Source organism: Arvicanthis niloticus, chromosome 1 (genome assembly GCF_011762505.2).
Source record: "Arvicanthis niloticus isolate mArvNil1 chromosome 1, mArvNil1.pat.X, whole genome shotgun sequence".
Classification (NCBI taxonomy): domain Eukaryota; kingdom Metazoa; phylum Chordata; class Mammalia; order Rodentia; family Muridae; genus Arvicanthis; species Arvicanthis niloticus.
In genome coordinates, this window is record NC_047658.1 from 100517895 (window position 1) to 100537729 (window position 19835).

The following is a 19835-nucleotide window of genomic DNA, read 5'->3' on the forward strand; positions in this document are numbered from 1 at the left end:
GTGGAAAGTCAGAGCTAAAGCAAGCTACACTCCATGAGTTATGAGCACCGTGCATTGTACTGGCTTTCATGCAGGTAGATTGGGGTGTGTGTTCTTGTGTTGGGGTGATAGCTCTGTAAGCATAGGTCAATTGTAAGACATGTTGGCAGCACAGTCACTCCATATCTTGCACTTTCCACAGGGCAGGGAGCCTCTTGAGCCCTCATGCATAGTGGGGCATGTGGCCTCAGCACCCAAAGAGCAAAACCTTACTACTTTGTTCAATGACGGGGAGAACAGTCAGGTATGCTTTCCATGTACCCATCTGGGACAACTGGTCCCCGGTCCACTTCATCCTTCGAAAACTAGTGTTAGTTGGAACTGATAGGGAATAATTCCACTTGATCTTCAAAATTGCTTTGTAAATATCACTCTGTCTTACAGCTCTCGGGAATTGACCTTTTCTCTGCTTCTTCTTTCCTGGTGTTTCTTTGGATCATGGGGGAAAATTGTCGATCTGTTGTTGTTGTTAAAATCTTTCCTGTTTTAAATTAAAGGGTCTTAAAAATGATTTCGTCCGGAATATTCTGTGGACTTTTGAAGATATCCATATGCTAGTTGGTTCTAACATGCCTATATTTGGTGGAGGCAGATATCCAGCAGTTAGCTTACGTCTCAGGTAAACCACCTTATGCCCCCTAGTGCTTTTTTATTCTTTTTCTTTTTTCTTTCTTTCTTTCTTTCTTTCTTTCTTTCTTTCTTTCTTTCTTTCTTTTTTTATAAGCTTCCTTTAAAGTGTAATGTCTCATTAGCTCTTCTCTGGCTGTTCGTTTGTCCTCTTTCCCTATTTCCCCCCTTCTTCCTCTTGCCAGTGAGAATGGCCACAGTAAGAAAGAAAACAGATGCTAACAGCCCAGTAAACAGGTGTTCATTCCGATCCTGATTGAAAGGCCAAACCATATGTCTGTGGAACTGGCCTCATCTTACGCTTGAGGCTACAACTACTGAAAATAGAAGAGTTTGTTTAATTGCTTGACCAGCTTCCCCTTAAGTAATTGTAAACATTTTCTTAATGCTCCATGTTCATTAACCAACATCAGTTCTGACTTGGGCATTATCATTTATGTGGCCAGTGTTTCCTTGAGATGTGTGAGTAGCATGCAAGGAGCGCACAGTCACAGCTTCATACCACCTTCTGTTTGTACTGAGAACTTAGCAATGCCTGTTAGAAATGCAAAGTTTTTGGAAAGATTTTAGACATAACACAACTATTGAGCTATGTGTATCTGGGTGGTCTTGAGATCAGAAAGTATCTATGGCAGTCTCTGTTTAGAGAAAAGAGTAGGTTATTTAAGATGATTCATTATGAGACATTTTAATTTAGCCAAATAACACTAGAAATGTGTATTTTCAGGGATAACAACAAACCAATTAATGTGTTAACTGGAATTGACTATTGGTTGGACAACTTGATATGCAATGTACCAGAACTTGTGATGTGCTTCCATGTAAATGGGATTGTACAGGTAAGATGTGGGGTGATGGTTCTAATCTTCCAAATGTAGAATGGTTCAGAAAACTTCACAATTTTCAGGGCTTTACATATGAAAATGTGTCTTTGGCCCTGAAGATAGGTATGAATAAACTGAAATTTTAGTGTTTTTATGGTTAAGTTGGCTAGAGCAGAATTTTAGATTTTAAGGGCTATCATTATAAGTAAATTTTTGAGAAGGTCATAAATACCACTGAAGCCTGTAATGTTACTATTAAGCACCCATGGTGACTAATTCAAAGTGGACACATTGCTTTGTTTTGCAAACATCTACTCCATCTATACAAAGCTTAAAGAAAATGCCACAGTAATAATCTGGCAAGATTGTGCTTTCCATCACCAAGTCTATTCCAGGGCTGTATCTTAAAATCACCTAAGGATTTTTAAGCAGCTGTGTGTTTGGATGCCAGTGTTCTAGGATCAGTGAACCAACTTTCTTTTCAAGAAGCTTTGTACACAATCTAATGTTGAGCATTGCTTGAAAACCACTTAGGCCATGACCCTAAGAGATAGCTGTAGTGAGGTGTTCATAGCAGGCAGAGGGCAGAAAGTATTAATGATGGGGATGGAGGAAGAGCAGGGGGAGTCCCAGGTCTAGGACAATGATACAGTCCACTGAGATGGGGGCATTGATTCATTTCAGAATGAGGAAATCAAAAAGAGTGTCTCATGAGTATTCTTAAGATGCAGTTGCTAGGGATGCTGGCTGTGATGATTTGTATGTGCTTGGATCAAGGAGTAGGTGTGATCTTATTGAAGTAGGTGTGTCACTGTGAATGTGGGCCTTAATACCCTACTCCTAGCTGCCTGGAAGTCAGTATTTTGCTAGCGGACTTCAGATGAAGATGTAGAACGCTCAGCTTCTGCTGCACCATGCCTGCCTGGATTCTGCCATGTTCTTCTGCCTTGATGATAATGGACTGAACCTCTGAACCTGTAAGCCAGCACCAATTAAATGTTGTCCTTATAAGAGTTGCCTTGGTCACGGTGTCTGTTCACAGCAGTAAAATCCTAACTAAGACAGTTGGTACCAGGGACTAGGGTATTAATGTGGCTGAGAGACTGTTTCTGTGATATTTTGGTGAAGAATGTGGCTACTTTTGCCCTTGTCAGAAGAGTCTACGTGAGGTGAAGAGACTCAGATTAATTCCATTGTCAAAGGAACTCTCAGAAACACCCAGCATAGACTTTGTTCTCTGGTTAAGTTTCATGAAGAGCACTTTGAATAAGCGTAGCAAGCTTAGGAAAAATATAAAATATATGGTTTAAATATTAAAGAGGCACCAGGAAGTGGAATGGAGCTGAATCTTTTGTTCTAGGAGATAGCAGATTAAGGGAGTAGGATTTGGGGGCGAGATCCTACCCAGCTAAATTTAGATCCAAGCATGGTGGTACACACCTTTAATCCCAGCAATACAGGAGACAGAGCCATGCAGATCTCTGAATTCATGGTCAGTCTACAGAGCAAGTTCCAGGAAAGCCAAGCTTAGACATAAAGGGAGTTGGAAAACAGAATGCTGTTAATAGAATAAGGGGAGGCCACACTCCATCCTCAGCAAGAAGCAGAACATGGCAGCTTTGGCCATGTGACTCTGGCTTTAGTGTGAAAAGTAGAAGGGACTACTGGGACAATTGATCCTGTTTAACTGGAGCTATGAAATTATTGGTGATTAAGAAGCATCACTGAGGTGAAATCTTCTGGGAAGTGTTTTCTGAAAGCACAGAGAAGCTGTGTTCCAGAGATAGCCAAGGTTGCAACACATGCTGCAACTGTACTTGGTAATGTGTAAGAGTCACCCAGGTGGAACTGGGTTTTAAGCCATTAAAGGGTCATGAAGAACAGCTGAGGCTTGGCACTGTGAGAGGCCATGGAAGACCATTGGTGAAGGTGCAGCCTCGGTTGTAGTTGACAGCCCAGGACTGAAGGAGTCATGCAAAGGATTTGAGGCTTGGCACCATGAAGAGAGCCTATGAGAGGCTGTTGGTGAAGCCTAGTTGCAGAAGAAGACCCCAGTGTATTGGACATGCCAGTACCATAGGATGATCACCAAGAACAGCAGAGGTAATGGAGTAGATCAACCTGAGCTTAGAGTTCTACAGAGGGCAGAACTGGAGAAGTGGCACCAGCCCTTAGGAGGAGCTCAGAAGATCATGTGTGGATCCCAGATAATAGAACAAGAAGATATAACGTTGAAGTTGCCTTAGAGGCCCCAAAATGTTTGAGATGCCAGAGTTGTGACATACCTGCTGAGGAAAGCTGCTAACAGGGAGTGGAACCAGCCCAGGAGAAAGAAGTTTGTTGCAGTTAACAAAGATGAAAAGGGAGTTGGAGATGTGAAGACCACTTTGACATCAGACATGGAGATGCAGAGTTTGGATTTGCCCAGCTGGTTTCCTGTCTTGCTTTGGGAATTAGTCAAGTGATTGGATGAGTCTCAGACTTTCAAATTTGGACTTTTAGCATTGTTGAGACTGATATAGACTATGGAGACCTTTGAAGTTGGACTAAATATATTTTGCATTATGCTATGTTTAGGTATGGCCCCCTTAGACTCTTATGTTTGAACAAGCCTTTGGAGGCCAGGGAGTGGAATGTGATGGTTTGAATATTCTTGGCTCAGGGAGTGGCACTATTAAGAGGTGTGGCCTTGTTGAAGTAGATGTGTCACTGTGGGTGTGAGCTTTAAGACCCTCATCCTAGCTGTCTGGAAATCAATATTCTACTAGCAGACTTCAGATGAAGATGTAGAACTCTCAGCTACTCCCATACCATGCCTGCCTGGATTTTGCCATGTTTCTGCCTATAACGGACTGAGCCTCTGAACCTATAAGCCAGCACCAATTATATGTTGTTCTTTTAAGAGTTGCCTTGGTCCTGGTGTCTGTTCACAGCAGTAAATCCCTACTAAGACACTGGGGCTGGAGAAAAAGTTGACACTTGATCTGGATAGGTGCTGATATGTTTCCTCACCAAAGACTCTATTATATAAAGTCACACATTGGAGTTCCTGCACAGAAGTGAAATTGAAGGGGATAGCACAGTGTGAAATGCTGGAGAAGGAGATAACCATATTGAGGACTGTAGTATAGAAGGATGAGACACACCTTGTATGATGTTAGGAATGTCTAGTCTTAAATCAGGTAAGAGTTGTTGAGGGCAATGTGCACAGAACACAAACTGGAAAAATGTGGAGTTACCTTAAAGGTAGTAATAGTTGGCTGGGTTTTAGCAGAGTACTTGCTTAAGGTGACAGACTTTTAGCATTATCCCCAGCAATACAAACAATACAACAACAACAAAAAAAAAAAAAAAACACATACATGCATGCATACATACATACATACATACATACATATAAAATCAATAGTAGGATCCATACAACTTTTCTTCTTCTTGCCACTTCTACCCACTGTGCTCCATTCCTGCAAAGGAAAAGTCTGCAGGTCCAGGGAATACATCTGGAGTGATGTTCTTCCCTTGGCCCACTGATACATGTGTCTGCAGAAAGAAAAGGGGCCAGAAGAGTGAGTGAGTGAGAGTGTGTGTGTGCGCACGCACGCTTCTTAAAGCTTGATGGGTAAAGTCCACCTTCATTTATCTTCCTAATTGGAAACATGAGGTGGAGAAGAATGGTCTGTCCGTGCTCTGGTAGGAACAGTGCATCTTCTGGGATCACTCCTAGAAAACGACACGAGTGATCCCCTTATGGGCAAGGGAAGGCCCTCAGCTCCCTTTGCCATTTGAAACTGGAAAAGATCGAAAAACACCGGTTTAAACTATATGCTAGATACATTTGTACTTAGGACTTACCTATTTGGTTTTTAACAGTAAGTTGCTGTTACCTCGGTATCTCCTAAACTCCATTCATTTGTGCTTTACAGAAATACGAAATGATAAAGACAGAAGAAATCCCCAATTTGGAAAACTCTAATTTTTCTACTAAAGTTATAAAAGACATTGCACAAAATATTTTATCATTTCTTAAATCTAATTGTACCAAAGAAGGGCATACCTACTGGCTCTTTAAAGGTAAGCTAATGCTGGAATGGACAGTAGTGATTTGGGTGAGGGCTGTACCATGAGGTAAATTGTTTCTCTCTTTTCAGCAAGCGGCAGTGATATTGTGAAGCTCTATGACCTCACGACTCTGTGTGAAGAAACTGAAGACAAGTACCAGAACCCATTCACAATGCCAGTGGCTATCCTCTTATACAAGTGAGTCCTCGCAGAACTCAGGTGTCAGTACAGTATGGTGACACTTTGGAAGCTGAGGGAGAAACATAACTAGTTCAGGTCCACCTGGGCCACGTAGCAAGACCCTGTCTGAAAACAAAACTTTTAAGATAAAGAAATAGTCCCACTATCTAATCTAAAGCTTTTAAATGCTTATGTTATGTCAGAGTGGGGCTGGCTTGGCAGTTGGAGTGTGTTGCTCAGAGAAATACACAGACACTTTATACTAAATAATGTTCAGCTTTGCTGTGTAACCTCTCATGGTGGGTGATTGAGATGCAGCATTGGGTGCTGCTTTGTGTCAGTTATTCCATTTGAAGGATACAGGATGAGCCTCCATTGTATCCTACAGGAGAATCTAAGTGGGTAGTGAAACTAACATGCTTTTCTTTCAGGGTTGCTTGTAACATGATGATGAAGAAAAATCAAAACAAGAAACACTATGGAACTATTAGAACATTACTTCTCAACTGTGTTAAGTTGTTGGACAAAAGCAGACATCCTCAAGTAAGATTGCCATGTCTGATGAGTAAGCCAGTCCTGGAATACTAATAGAGCATTGTTGTATTGGAACCTGGTCAGATCCATTCTCCATACTGTATCCCCCCCTAACTGCTTGTAGCTGAGTACAGCTCTGTTCAGTGATAAGCACTCATGTAATCTTAGTAGAGTGTGCATTTTTCCTTTGCTTTATCACAATGAGAAAGTCTTTTAAAGGGTTTATTACAGAAATGAGATTTATTAGTAAGGGAAGTCCAAGTTCCATTCTTAGATTTTCCCTTTAGCCATAGGTTATATAGTAACTGTTAGTTGCCTATTAAAGATTAATAGTCACAGTTTATAAAGAGACACTCAATGGAATTTGCTAGTATTCTACTTATGACACTTTACACATGAAAGCTTGTCTGCTGTAGAGGAGGAGGAGAACCCAGATACACCTAATTTCTAGAAGGAAGAAAACAGTCAGTCTGGGTTTCACAGAGCACACCCAGGGTATTTGTAGCTTTGATTGGGAACTATCCATTGTGTGGTATCGAGGTGGAAACAACTCATCTTTAGACTTTAGACTTTAGATTTTCAGTGTGGTGAGGTAGCTTCAGTCTTTACATATATTTCTTCCTTTTTCTTTCTTTTTTTTTTTAATAAGATTATTGCTTCAGCCAACTACATGCTTTCAGAGCTTTTCCAGTTGGATGAGCCTAAAAAGGAAGAAAGTTCAGACTCCCCTTTAAATGAGAATTCCGATGAAAGCTACAGTGAGGAGGAAGAGGAGATGGCGGACAGTGATGAGAATGGCTCCTACAGCACCAGCTCTGACCCAGCGGATGACAACAAGGCAGTGGCTATAATTAAGTCTGTTGGAGAACTGTCAGTACCAGAAAAATACAAGTCAATTCATCAGATCAGAGTAAGCAAGCTTTATTTATATTTATGTTGTTATCCTTTTATTTTTTTTTTATTTTATTTATTTATTTATTTATTTATTTTTGGTTTTTTGAGACAGGGTTTCTGTGTATAGCCCTGGCTGTCCTGGAACTCACTCTGTAGACCAGGCTGGCCTTGAACTCAGAAATCCGCCTGCCTCTGCCTCCCAAGTGCTGGGATTAAAGGCGTGCACCACCACCGCCCGGCTTATGTTGTTATCCTTGCAAAATAGGACATTCTTACAACTCACTTATGAGTTATAGAACTTGACTTTAGAAATGCACAGTGAAGTAAAATTACCTGAAGTAACTGATCCACATTATGTAAAGCCATGGTGAGTAAATGTGTTAACTGGGAGTCCGTATTTCACTTTTTATGAGGGAGATGTTCCTTTCTGGCGACCAATATATAGCACTGGTCTTTCTTCCCCGGGCATTGCTGTTTAGTATTTGAGCTGTTGGTGGATTACTGTTTGTTTAGTGAACATAGAATCAGAGTTGAGAAGGGGCTGGCCCTTTGGTATCCATGTGGAGAAAACTGGTGAATTACCACTGTGTTGCCAGTACTTGTTTCTGTGGTCTTGTGTCTGCCTTGGTTGGGGCCAGGTGAACCTTAACAACTTCATCCACACTAACCACCCTACTGTCCCTCTCTTGGCAACAGTGGACTTTGCTGTACACTGCCTCCCTATGTTTAGGTACAGGGTTTGAAACCATACCTTTTTTTTTTACCCTAAGTCATTGCCTGGTTTTTCTGACCTGATTTTCTCACTCCACACTTTTTAAATTTTTTTTATAAAGAAAAGCATCAGAGTCGGTCTTCTGTGCTGTTGTTTCTGCTTAGTACATGCTTTTCCTGATGTATTTTTTAATGGCTGCCTTTTTCTAGGCCTGTGTCCTGATCACTTTGGCCAAACTGTACTGTTTTTATTTTTCTCAGAGTCTGTCTGTACCTGATAGCCCTGTTGATATGTTTTCTCTCTTCGCCAGAGTGTAAGCTTCCATCTAGGATGAGTAATGTGCTTACAAATAAGTCATTGTCTGTCTGTCTGTCTAAATCTTAGTTTACATTTAGCTTGAGTGCTACATTTTTCCAGTTAAATCAATAATACTACACTTACATGTACTGGGGAAAACTGCATTGTAACAGAGCACTGGACTCACAGGACAAGTGGATGATTTAAGGATGGTATGGAGTGTTAAGATCCTCGGATTTTATAGAGAACACTCTTTACCAGTGTCTGAGGCACACAAAAGAGTGTCATCTTTCTGGGAACATGTCTAAGCTTTGCCTAGCCTGTGTGGAATGACTTAGGAGTTTGCATTTTTTGGTTCCTAATTCTTCATTTACTTACTTTGTTCTCTGACAAACTCCTGAGTCATCTGAGTGAGTTTTCCTGTGAAAGCTAGTGATTCCAGCCTTCCCAGAATCAGCAAAGTGAAATGCCCTTGCATTTAATGCCACTTAGTCAGGAACTGTTAACAGGTTTTGTTTATTAATTAAGCAAATAAATTATAGAAAGGGAGGGGCTCTGGGTGATGGGTGGTACTTGTTAGCCTACTACTAAATTGATGGTGTTACTATCAGTGTGCTGTTATCAACGCTAATAAAAGCTAAGCTGACCTGTTTGGTGTACATTTTTCTAAAGCATTACTATTCTTGCTTTCATTTTTATCAAATAGAATTATTAGAACTTTAAGTGTTGGCCTACACAGTCTTTTGTTAAGCAAGATTTAAAACAGTGCTGAAAACATTTGTATCAGATACCTCACCAACTGCAATACAAAGCGCATTTCTAAATTACTGCTCTGCAAAGTTGTAATAATTTTGGGAATTGAGAGCTGGTCTGTTGTGGTAGAAAGCTGGTAACTTGTCATTGTTTATCTCTGAAGCCAAGTTGTGCGTTTCCTGTTTGCCATGACACGGAGGAACGCTGTCGACTCGTACTTAGCTATGTATTGGAGGTAAGTCTAGATTTGTTCCTCATTGGTCAAACAGTCTGTGCTTATTTGCAAGTGTTTGTTAGTGTCCAAATGATCTGAATGATGCCCTGCTGTGATTTTATTTTCTTCATCTAGAGCAAAAACCAAATCATTTTTTTCCAAATCTTTCAGATCACATGTAGTTCTAAATATCAGAGGTAGAAATGTTACTGTATGTTTAGGTTTTGTTTGACTACTAGTGAATGGGAAATAGCAAATGTTTTTCTTTTTAGGAAGGGAATAAAGGTGTGTATTTATGTGTTTTTACTTTTTAAAGGGTTTAAAATCTGTAGATAGTAGCATCAAAAAAGAAAGTGACCTTCCAGCAGCTGACCCCAGCACTCCTATCCCCTTAAAATATGAAGATGAATCCACAAGGGGTGGTCCTGAGGGGCTGGAGAAGCAGATGGCCTTGTTCCTGGACAAAAGTAAGTTGGGTGATATGCACATAATGTCTTCAGTAGAGTTACATACTACCCTGTAGCCAGAAAGGCAGGCTTGTGTCAAGGCACTTTCTAGAAGGGATTGAGAAAAAGGAATTCATGTAAATGAAAAGTCAGGGAAGCCTTTCCTTGAAAGATAAGCTTGAGATTTTGTAGTTTTCTACTGAGAACCTAAGGAACCTCCTGCTTCCTGTTGTCAACCTTGGGAAACCCAACAGAGTTTTAGGGAATTGCTGCTCTTGTAAAATGTATGGAGTCTTTTAAGAGCAAAGAGTTGAGCAAAGAGAACTAGACCACTCACTGGTCTGAAGGACATGGTCTCCACTCCGTTAAGCTGCCTTTTCTTTCTCAAACTGGAGACGCTGACAGCAGCTTCTTTAGAGGCTCTTAGAAGATGTAAAGGGTGGGCTGGTGAGATGTGTCAGTGGTTAGTAACACTGGCTGCTCTTCCAGAAGTTCTGGGTTCAATTCCCAGCACCCACATGGCAGCTCACAACTGTCTGTAATTTCAGTTCCAGGGAATCTGATACCCTCACAAAACAACAAATGCACACAAACTTTAAGAAAGGAAGGAAAGAAGAAAAGGATATCGGTCTCATTCACATTCTCTTTGCTGCTGTCTCATGTCACCAGTTCGTCTGCACTGAAACCAGACTTAATCCTCTTCTCCTGTGTAAAACAGCTCTCAGTACATACAGCTGTGAGCAAGACCTTCTCACAGTGCCTCACGTGCAGGAAATGTTTATGGCAACAAAAGAAAAGGATGCAGGCACAGCCTAGGCCATCATAGGCCATAGCAACAAAGTACCTTGAAAAATTATGTGGCATTAATTAAAAAGTGATCAAAGAAGAGAGAGAAGTTAAATCATGGGCTGGGAGTGTTCTTCATTTCACAGTATTTATCAGTGTAGAGTATTCTGGTGCAGTGTATGTCACCAAGGTATTCCTTTAACTTAGTGTCACTGTACCATGATTAGTGTAAAAATGATTATTTCACAGAAGGAAGGCAGTAATGAGACTGGACTTTGATGGGATTGGTTTTTGTGTTGTGGTTTATTAGAGACAGAGTTGTCATTCTGTACCCCAAGCTGTCCTCAAATGTAGACTCTTGCATGCTGATGTTAGACATGAGTCATATACCTGGCAACTTCAGTATTCTTGATAGAGAGAAAATGGAAAAGTACAATGGAGAATAGGGAAGAGCAAGCAGCTTCGCAGGCCACAGGTAGGAAATGGCTTTAGCTGATCAGTAGTAGGTGCGAGCCAGGGAGAATGCTAGGAAACAGCTTAGTGTGAGTAGAGAAGCTGGTCTGATATCTGAGGACAGGCTCTGTTTACAGTGTATATACTGCTTAGTAGTGTGATGCAGAGATTGTAGACAGGTGGCAGATGTCACTTCTGAAGACCTCAGAAGTCCCACACAAAGGTGCCATGACACTGCTGCTTTCTTCTCCTGCCCTAAGTTGTCAGTCTCAGCCTGCCAGTAGTACCTGAGTCTGGTTATTTTTTTGTTTTCTATTGAGACTTAAATTCAGACAAAATGTGATGTTTTTCTGTTATAGTGGGCTCCCTTCAGAAGGGCAATTGTTCTGGGCAGTCTGGAATGACCCCTGGTTCTTGGCAACATAAAATGAAACTTCAGCTAATTCTCAAGTCATCAAAAGCCTACTACATTTTGTCGGATGCTGCCATGAGTCTTCAGAAGTACGGAAGGGCGTTGAGATACATTAAGCTAGCTCTACAGAGCCATGGTAAGCCACCATAACTGAGTATGTCCTGAAGGCCCTGGGAGGAGAGAAGCATTGAGTCATAGTGAACCTTCATTCTTCCTTAAAAATTCAATTTTAAAGCAGCATGTTGAATTTTATTTTTAGCAGTGTTGTAACATCTTGGTGTAAAATATGTGAAACCCAGTGCCACCTGCTGTGGACAATGGCTGTCACAGCACAGATTTCATGTTTGCCATGAGTATCAGTTCTAACATCCTTGTGGGCTCTCCTTTTCATCATTGTTCAAACAGATACTTACTGCTGCCTCTGCACCAACATGCTTTCTGAAGTGCTGCTGTTTCTCTCTCAATACCTGACACTCTGTGGCGACATCCAACTCATGCTGGCTCAGAATGCAAATAACAGAGCAGCACACCTTGAGGAGTTTAATTACCAAACAAAAGAAGACCAGGAGATCCTCCACAGTCTCCACAGAGAGTCCAGCTGCCAGGGTATGCAGACATCTTTCTGTTCACAGTGGGATAATCTGTTTAGCTCAGGAAGTATGCTACAAAAGTGTCAGCAACATTACCCTTTTGGTTAAGTGTTCAGTACCACTCTATCAAGTTTTAAAATTGACCGTGGCTGAGTGTGGTTGTATATACCTTTAATCTCACCAAAGGGAGATAGGTAGGCAGATCTCTTAGTTTGAGACCAGCCTGGCTTACATAGTGAGTTCCAAGACAGCCAAGGAATACATACTAAGAACATGAAACAGAGTATGATCCTATGTTGTTTGTATCAAATAATTTTCAGATATTTTAACTAAGGTCTGAGTACAGTTATGTTTCCTTTACTCTTGATGAGATTTTTGTGGGTACACATTTAGGCAACTCTGCAAGCCAGGGTTTTGGGGAGAAAGAAAAAAAAAAGGTCAGTAAAAGTGGGTTAAGTACTTGATGAATGAGCCCAAGGAGCTAAGAGAAAGCTCATACCATATGCTTTTTTATCATTTGTTCTAAAGAGAGAGAGTGGTTTAACTGCAGGAGCATGCTCCTCAGCTTAGAGCAGCCATGTGAACACACTTCAACAGGGTGTAGTATCAGTCTTGGATAATTACAATTAGTGTACAATACTAGAAGAGAGAGTTGTATCATTTCCTAGTATTTTTACCCTTCCTTTTTTTCTTTCTAAAATAGTTATTTTAATAGCTACAGTGAGAAAATCTTTAGAGATTTTACTTCTCTCTTCATAGTTACTTCACTTAAGATACTTTGTGATGTTCCCCCATGCATTGGTGGCACAGCAGGAGTGCCACATTTCCCCCGTGAGTTGGATGTAGTGCCATGCTGAGTCTAGCGTCACCCAGCAGCCTCTTTGGTATCTTTGGTGGCTTAAGTTTAGCTTGTGTTCTATTTCAGGAGCTGGTTCCTTCAGTCCAAACAAAACAAGTAGCAAAGCTGCCTATCTGAACTAAAGCCCTTTAGTCTGTACAAGTAGCCTGGAAGATCTGAGTGGTAGAAATAGCTGGTATTTATAGACATGAAAATACTATTTTAATCAAACATGAATATTCTAGGAAAATACCATTTTACTAATAGACATTTTACAGTGACATTTACAATTTTTGTTTTGTTGGTGGAGTCTTTATTTATTTAGTTAGTTTTTCAAGACAGGGTTTCTCTGTGTAGCCCTGGCTGTCCTGGAACTCACTTTGTAGACCAGGCTGGCCTCGAACTCAGGAATCTGCCTGCCTCTGCCTCTGCCTCCCAAGTGCTGGGATCAAAGGCGTGTGGCACCACTGCCCTCCGGAGCCTGTATTTACACTGTATGCATTTTCTTTTTGACTTAAAATGTCAGGCATTTAACAGGTATTAAAGAGTAAGGACTTATAACATCACTTGTCCTGATGTATATATCTATCTAATCCTTCCTCCCTTTCTTTTTTAGGATTTGCATGGGCAACAGATCTGTCTACAGACTTAGAAAGTCAACTTTCAGTTAGTTGTAAATGTTACGAGGCTGCTAATGAAATCTTGCAATTCAGTGACTTAAAAAGTCAGAATCCAGAACACTATGTGCAAGTGTTGAAGAGAATGGGAAACATTAGAAATGAAATTGGTGTGTTCTACATGAATCAGGCTGCTGCACTGCAGGGTGAGCGAGTAGGTGAGTGTCTCCTGTGGCCTTCTCTTCATTCCCAGTTGTACTAGAGAATCAGTTGTATTGTTTGTGGGTGGAGCAAAGAATTGGCACCTGAGGATGTGTAGTTACAAGGTTCTCTGCTGAAAATCTTAAGAAATAAAACTAGAGAAAGTAGTATTTCCCCCTTGGGATTCATTCCTTCCAGTATCTTCCATACTGTAAGCTGGTCAGTTCGGAAACAACTTGGACAGCCAGCCTTGTGCCAGGTTCTGTACTGGAAAATCTGCTATAAATGCAGATCTCTAGGAAATGTGCTAAAAGGTACATATATGCAGTGCAGTGGATGGGGAAACTGTCTGTCCCCGCTATAGGGTATTTGAAGGCTTTGGGAAAGAAGCTAAAGTTGCATTGGCAGTCCCTGAAAAGGACCTCTGGATGCAAATATGAGGAAGGGAAGGCTCTGGAGCATGAGTGTGTAGAGCACAAGAGCCTGGGATGAGGGTAGCAGCAGAAGACCACATGGAGTTCAGGAAGCAGTGAGTAGAGGCTCAGGCTGCATTGTGTTGATTTGTGACACCAGTGGACTGTCCATGTGGAAAGCTCTAATTTAGTAGTTGATTATAAATGTGCTGAGAACTGTAAAAGGATGATGCTCCTCAGCCATTAGAGGTGGCTATTAGTGGACAGACTAGGTGCTAGGAGAAGGTAAAGGGCCTGGCTGGAACTGAGGGCCACAGATAAACTGATCTCATCTATGCCTGCTAAATTGTGAGCCGTGCTTGGCCCAGGGGTTACAAATGATGCTTTAGAAAGTTTATTGTTGGTGGGAGAACTTGAGTGCTTAAGTGACATCTGGAGTTGGTCAGTGAGAGAGCATGTAGCATAGTAAGAATCCAGGAGAACTATATAAAACATAAACTGTAGCCTCTTAAAACTCAGTTGGAACCATGATGTGTGTTTGAAGCTTAATAATGTAGTCCTTTGCTCAGGTGTCTTTCCTTGGTTGGTTTTGAATGGCTGTGATTAAATGTGTTGGCCTGCTGGGACTACTAAGTACCTCAGATGGTAACTTAAATATTAGAATTTAACTTCCCAGTTATGAATACTGGAGGTCCCAGGTCAAGGCAACATGACGATTGGAGTTTTCTTAGATTTCTTTTTTTGCCTTTCAGGCCACTACCTTCCTACTGTGCTTTTACAAGGCTCTTTTTCTATGTATACCTTTGGTGTTTTTTCCCTGAGTCATATAGGATCAGAGTCTCATTCTTAATGACCTCACTTAATTTTAATCACCTCTTCAAAGACCTGATCCTAAGTATTGTCACATTGTAAGCTAGTGGGAGTTAGTGATTTACCCCAGTGACTCCTGAAGAATGCATTTCCTCATGTGACAGGCAGCAGAGAGAGTGCAGCAAATGACCCATTAGGTTCACACTGATGTCTGCTTATGCAATTGTTTTCTTTCTTTCTTTGTGAAGTGAGCAAATCTGTGTCTGCTGCAGAGCAACAATTGTGGAAAAAAAGCTTTTCTTGTTTTGAAAAGGGGATTCACAACTTTGAGTCGATTGATGATGCTACAAATGCTGCCCTTCTGCTGTGCAACACAGGAAGACTCATGCGGGTCTGTGCACAGGCGCACTGTGGTGCAGAGGATGAGTTCAAACGGGAGTTCTCTCCAGAAGAGGGCTTGTATTACAGCAAGGTAAGGTGGTTGCATAAACATCAGGCCTCATCTACTTACTCGCTGTCATCCATCTGAACTTGACCTTTGCTCCACTAAATAAACTAAAAGTGATTACAACATTGTGATGGTAAAGGAGCATACAGCTCTTAGGAACCATGGGATGTTAGTGCTGAAGATGACCTATGAAACTGTTGGGGGAAAGATGCTCAGGTAAATGGTGTTAATGAGGCTGGGGTTCAGCGTACTAAAGATTGGTATAGAGAGAAACTTTTCAAATTGTCATATTGTCTCCAGTGTTGGAGAGAACAAGTATAAGAAATAAGCCTGTGTGGCTCAGGAGGTAAGGGCACTTGACACCAAACCTGATGATCTGAGTTCAGTCCCCTTAGCTCACACAGTCAAAGGAGAAAACCAGCTCCTACAAGTTGTCTTTGACTTTGATACATGTATTTACAGAGTAAATAAAAACAAAAAATTTATAAAAAGACATGAGGACTTAAATTATTTGCTGTTTTGAAACTTTAAATTTAGCCTTCAATGGAAAATATACCTGACATAGTACATTTTAAAATAAAAGTGACTTAAAAAAAACACTTGTGTCTCCACAACAGTTAATAAATACTTACCTGAAATATAATAAGTATTGCTGAGGATGGAGCTTAATGTGACTAGTACTGTGCCTGGTATTTGAAGATGAGGATGAGAGAATTCATTTTACTACAATAAGTTTTTGTGGTTTACTAGTTATACAAAGTAATTTTCCCCTCAGAGTCAGGGGGGTGGGGGGGACAGCAAAGAACATCCTCCTGCATCAAGCCTGAGTCAGGAAGCAGCACCAAAGGCAGACCTTGCAGGGGCATTCTGTCTGCTTCAGAGTCATCTCTACTACTTACATTGATTGTCCTGCCTCCTTCTTGGTGATGCTGTCCTTTAGTTAATTCTCCCAGAGTCCATCATCTGAGTGGTTTGAAGCATGTCTCATCTCTGTGCTCTCTGCACATGTGTAACACTTGCCTTCTCACAGGCCGTAGACTACTATCTGAAGGCGCTGAGGTCATTGGGAACCAGAGACATGCACCCAGTTGTTTGGGATTCTGTGAACTGGGAGTTGTCCACTACATACTTCACCATGGCGACGCTACAGCAAGACTATGCTCCATTATCCAGAAAAGCTCAGGAGCAGGTGAGAAGATTGTCTGAAGTTTAAACTGAAGTGAGCACTACTTATTCCTGTATTTAATATTGCACATCAGTCATCTTTAGCAAGCAGTATTTAATGTGAAAGCTTGTATAGAGTTATAAGCTTATTCTTCCCCATTGAAATCTATGAACAGATTGAGAAGGAAGTCAGCGAGGCTATGATGAAGTCCCTGAAGCACTGCGATGTTGACTCGGCAACTGCTCGGCAGCCCCTCTGTCAGTACCGAGCTGCGACCATCCATCACAGGCTGGCTTCCATGTACCACAGCTGTCTGAGGAACCAGGTGTGGCCATCTGGATTAAATTCCATGCTTCATTTATTTAAAAGTATCCTCCTCCCTGCCAATGCTTTGATATATTTTACATGCCACTTCTTCCTGCTAGCTGATGTAGCTGTTTTAGGAGAACTTAGCATGTCAGTGCCTCTACCTTTCCAGATGCTTTCATGTGCATTTCCCATTTCACAAAGATGTGAGAGTCCCCAGATCATCTCCTGCTCACAGGAGGGCTCTGTAATAAGCTTTTTGTTTTTCTTTTGTTAACACACCAGAGAGCAGGCAACTTCTTTCGCTTTCATCTCTTCTCACTCCCATTTTCAAGGTTTAACTTCCTATCTCCTCTTTAGGAGATATAATATTTTTTATCAATAGTCTCCTCTTGGGAAAACAACACTAATGAAAGAAAGAATTTTTTTAAAGATCCTTTTTTCTTAACCATAGTTCCTTGAATCCTATAGATAGGCTCCTTGAGCCGTGTCACAAATAGTGACTGCTTAGAGAAGATTTGTCCCATGTCTTTTCTTTAACCCTAATTCCTTGAGTCCTGAGTTGACTTGAGTCCTTGAATCCGTCATGAATAGTGACTGCTTAAAAAAATACCCGTCCCAATGCCTCCTATTTCAAGTCCTTGCCACTCTGTTCCTCCACAGGGTCATCTCATGGTTGGGCAGACTGTGGTGTCCCAGTTGAGGCTGCTCTCAGGTGGACCTCGGGAGTGTCCTGTTGGGTGCCCCTGAGAAATCTAGGGCCGTGCCTCTGGGAGTCACTTTAAGAAGTGCTCTGTAATCGGAGTGCCAGGCACTCCAGGAAGTCACCCTCAACGCTCCTGGGCATTAAACAGGGTCCGGAGAGATCACCTAAGAGAGAATGGGGGGGAAAACGGATGAACAAAAAGAAACACAGCTTATCTATAGGCTGATCAAACCATAATTTTTACTTTTTCACACAGGGGTTATAAATAGGAAAATGCAGGATGTGGGGAAGGGGATGACAGAGGAGCATAGGTGTTCAGTGGGAGTACAGATATCTTCCAGAACAGAGTATCAGCTGGTGAAGGTTCAGGGGACAGATCACTGTGACTCCACCTATAATTCACTTGTCCTTATCTAAGTTGGTACTATCCACCAAGGTTACCTATCTACAAGGTCTATGACTACTCAGGCTGGCTGGTAAATTTCCATCAAAGCTGTTTGTTTACAATAGCTTATAGCCATCTGTTTCAGTGTTTTTCCACAGAGACCCAAGACTTTGTGTTAGCAGGCATGTATGTCAGGCCTATTGCTGTTTTTAGGCCTGTGGCTGATTCCAGGCCTTCAGTGTATAAGCAGGGCTGCCCCTGACAATTATGTACATGTGGAAGAGGAGTATGTACACGTACTTTCCATTACATGTACTTTCCTCTACTGTAAATGATTGCGTCTTAGTGTGGAAATCAGATATTTTCCTCGGTATGCTACTTAATATTTGTTATAAATGTAGTTTATACTACTTTGTATAGTAGTAGTTCTGTGTACATTTTAAAAGACTTCCCAGAGTGGGAGTGAGAGAGTCAGCAACTTAAAACCATCTGTAATTCCAGATCCAGGAGGATCCAGTGCCTCTGGCCGCTGCAGGCTTCTGTAGCCTTTTGCATTCATATGCACATACTCTCTTCCACACACATGTACATAATTAAGATTTACAATACAACTCTCTCATCTTTGTGAAATGGAAAATGCACGTGAAAGCATCTAGAAAGTATCAGTGGAGCATGGACACAGTTGAAGGATTGTGAGGGAAGCCCCAGTGTGCCTGCTCTAGAGGCCAGAGGATAAAAGAGTGCTCCTCTGTAGAGCCCTGGGCTTCCCTACTGATGTGTTACATTGTCCCAGGTGTTCTCTAGTGTTTAGGTCCTCTGTATTATAGACTGAACGAATTGGGTTTTTTGGTTTGTTTGGGGGGGGGGGGGGGAAGGGGTGATTTGTTAAGAACTTGATGGAAGGAGTTACACTGCCTTTTCTCTTCCATGGCTGACTGCCTTTCATTTGACACCTTGTCTCTAATGCATGGAGCCCCTTGTTTCTTTGTTGGAGTTTACTCCTGTTGTCCCTTGAGATTTTTGAGACAAAGACCAGCTATGTCATTTCAGACTGGCCAAGAACTCACTGTATAGTAGCTGGCTTACCTGAGAACTTATGGTTCTTAGTCTCCTGCTTCATTTTATTATTTCCATAGCAGGTACTAAGTGATATTTTAAATTAATGAACTTAAAACTTATAACAATAAAAAATAAAAATGCATTGAGTGATGCAGGCGGAGTTGAGTAATAATGCTGAAGCCCCAGCCTTGGGACTTTGTTTTACTGTCATAGCATTTTTATTTGCAGGTTGGTGATGAGCATCTTAGGAAGCAGCACCGAGTGCTGGCAGATCTCCACTACAGCAAAGCTGCCAAGCTCTTTCAGCTTCTCAGAGATGCTCCCTGTGAACTGCTTAGAGTGCAGTTAGAAAGAGTGGCATTTGCAGAATTTCAGATGAGCAGTAAGTCTGACTTCTTAGATACTTGTGTGCTGGCTGTTTTCTGCATCGTGTATAAGGGAGGCCATACTGTGTGTGGCTCTTGGATATAAGCAGGACCATTTTCCTGTTAATTAGCCCATAATTAAGCTTTCCCTACATTTTTTTGAAATGCTTTTTAAAACTTAGAGAAATGAATAGAGACTTTTAAGTATGAAAAGTTTTGGGTGGAGAAGCAGCCGCAGGGGACCCATGCTCCTCGCTCTTTAAATATGGAACTGACACTGGGGTCTTTGTGGAATGGATGCTGCTGTAATACCTGCTTGAGCTCAGATAGGTGAGCAAATGAGGGTGACAGGAAGTGAGAGGACTTCATTGTATATCATCGTCACAGCAGAGAATGAGAGAACATTCTGACCACTTAATGCTTCCAGGGTTCCTGCCCTGGGATTCTTGCCCAGGGCTCACTCTCCTTGCCTGCAATGCTAGCTTTTTTTTATTATTATTATTATTTTTATTTATTGTAATTGAGTACACTATTGCTGCCTTCAGACACACCAGAAGAGGGCATCAGATCCCATTACAGATGGTTGTGAACCACCATGTGGTTGCTGGGAATTAAACTTAGGACCTCTGGAAGAGCAGTCAGTGCTCTTAACTGTTGAGCCATCTCTCCAGCCTCAATGCTAGCTTTTGAGACCTCTTATAT

General features: G+C 41.5%; 1 protein-coding gene across 4 annotated transcripts in view; it reads left to right on the forward strand.

Moving 5' to 3' along the window:
- Positions 1-19835, forward strand: part of Edrf1 (erythroid differentiation regulatory factor 1) — a 36872-nt gene that overhangs the window by 8663 nt on the left and 8374 nt on the right. For 2 of the 4 annotated variants that reach the window (XM_034505626.1, XM_034505638.2), the window contains exons 7-22: positions 182-283; positions 537-658; positions 1394-1505; positions 5414-5561; positions 5639-5747; positions 6161-6272; positions 6913-7173; positions 9083-9154; positions 9450-9600; positions 11178-11366; positions 11636-11836; positions 13275-13493; positions 14948-15171; positions 16178-16336; positions 16488-16637; positions 18997-19150. In XM_034505626.1, the coding sequence (XP_034361517.1) occupies positions 182-283; positions 537-658; positions 1394-1505; positions 5414-5561; positions 5639-5747; positions 6161-6272; positions 6913-7173; positions 9083-9154; positions 9450-9600; positions 11178-11366; positions 11636-11836; positions 13275-13493; positions 14948-15171; positions 16178-16336; positions 16488-16637; positions 18997-19150 (2485 nt within the window). The remainder of the gene's footprint in view (positions 1-181; positions 284-536; positions 659-1393; positions 1506-5413; positions 5562-5638; positions 5748-6160; positions 6273-6912; positions 7174-9082; positions 9155-9449; positions 9601-11177; positions 11367-11635; positions 11837-13274; positions 13494-14947; positions 15172-16177; positions 16337-16487; positions 16638-18996; positions 19151-19835) is intronic. The other 2 variants (XM_034505648.2, XM_034505656.2) reach the window with 1 other exon arrangement.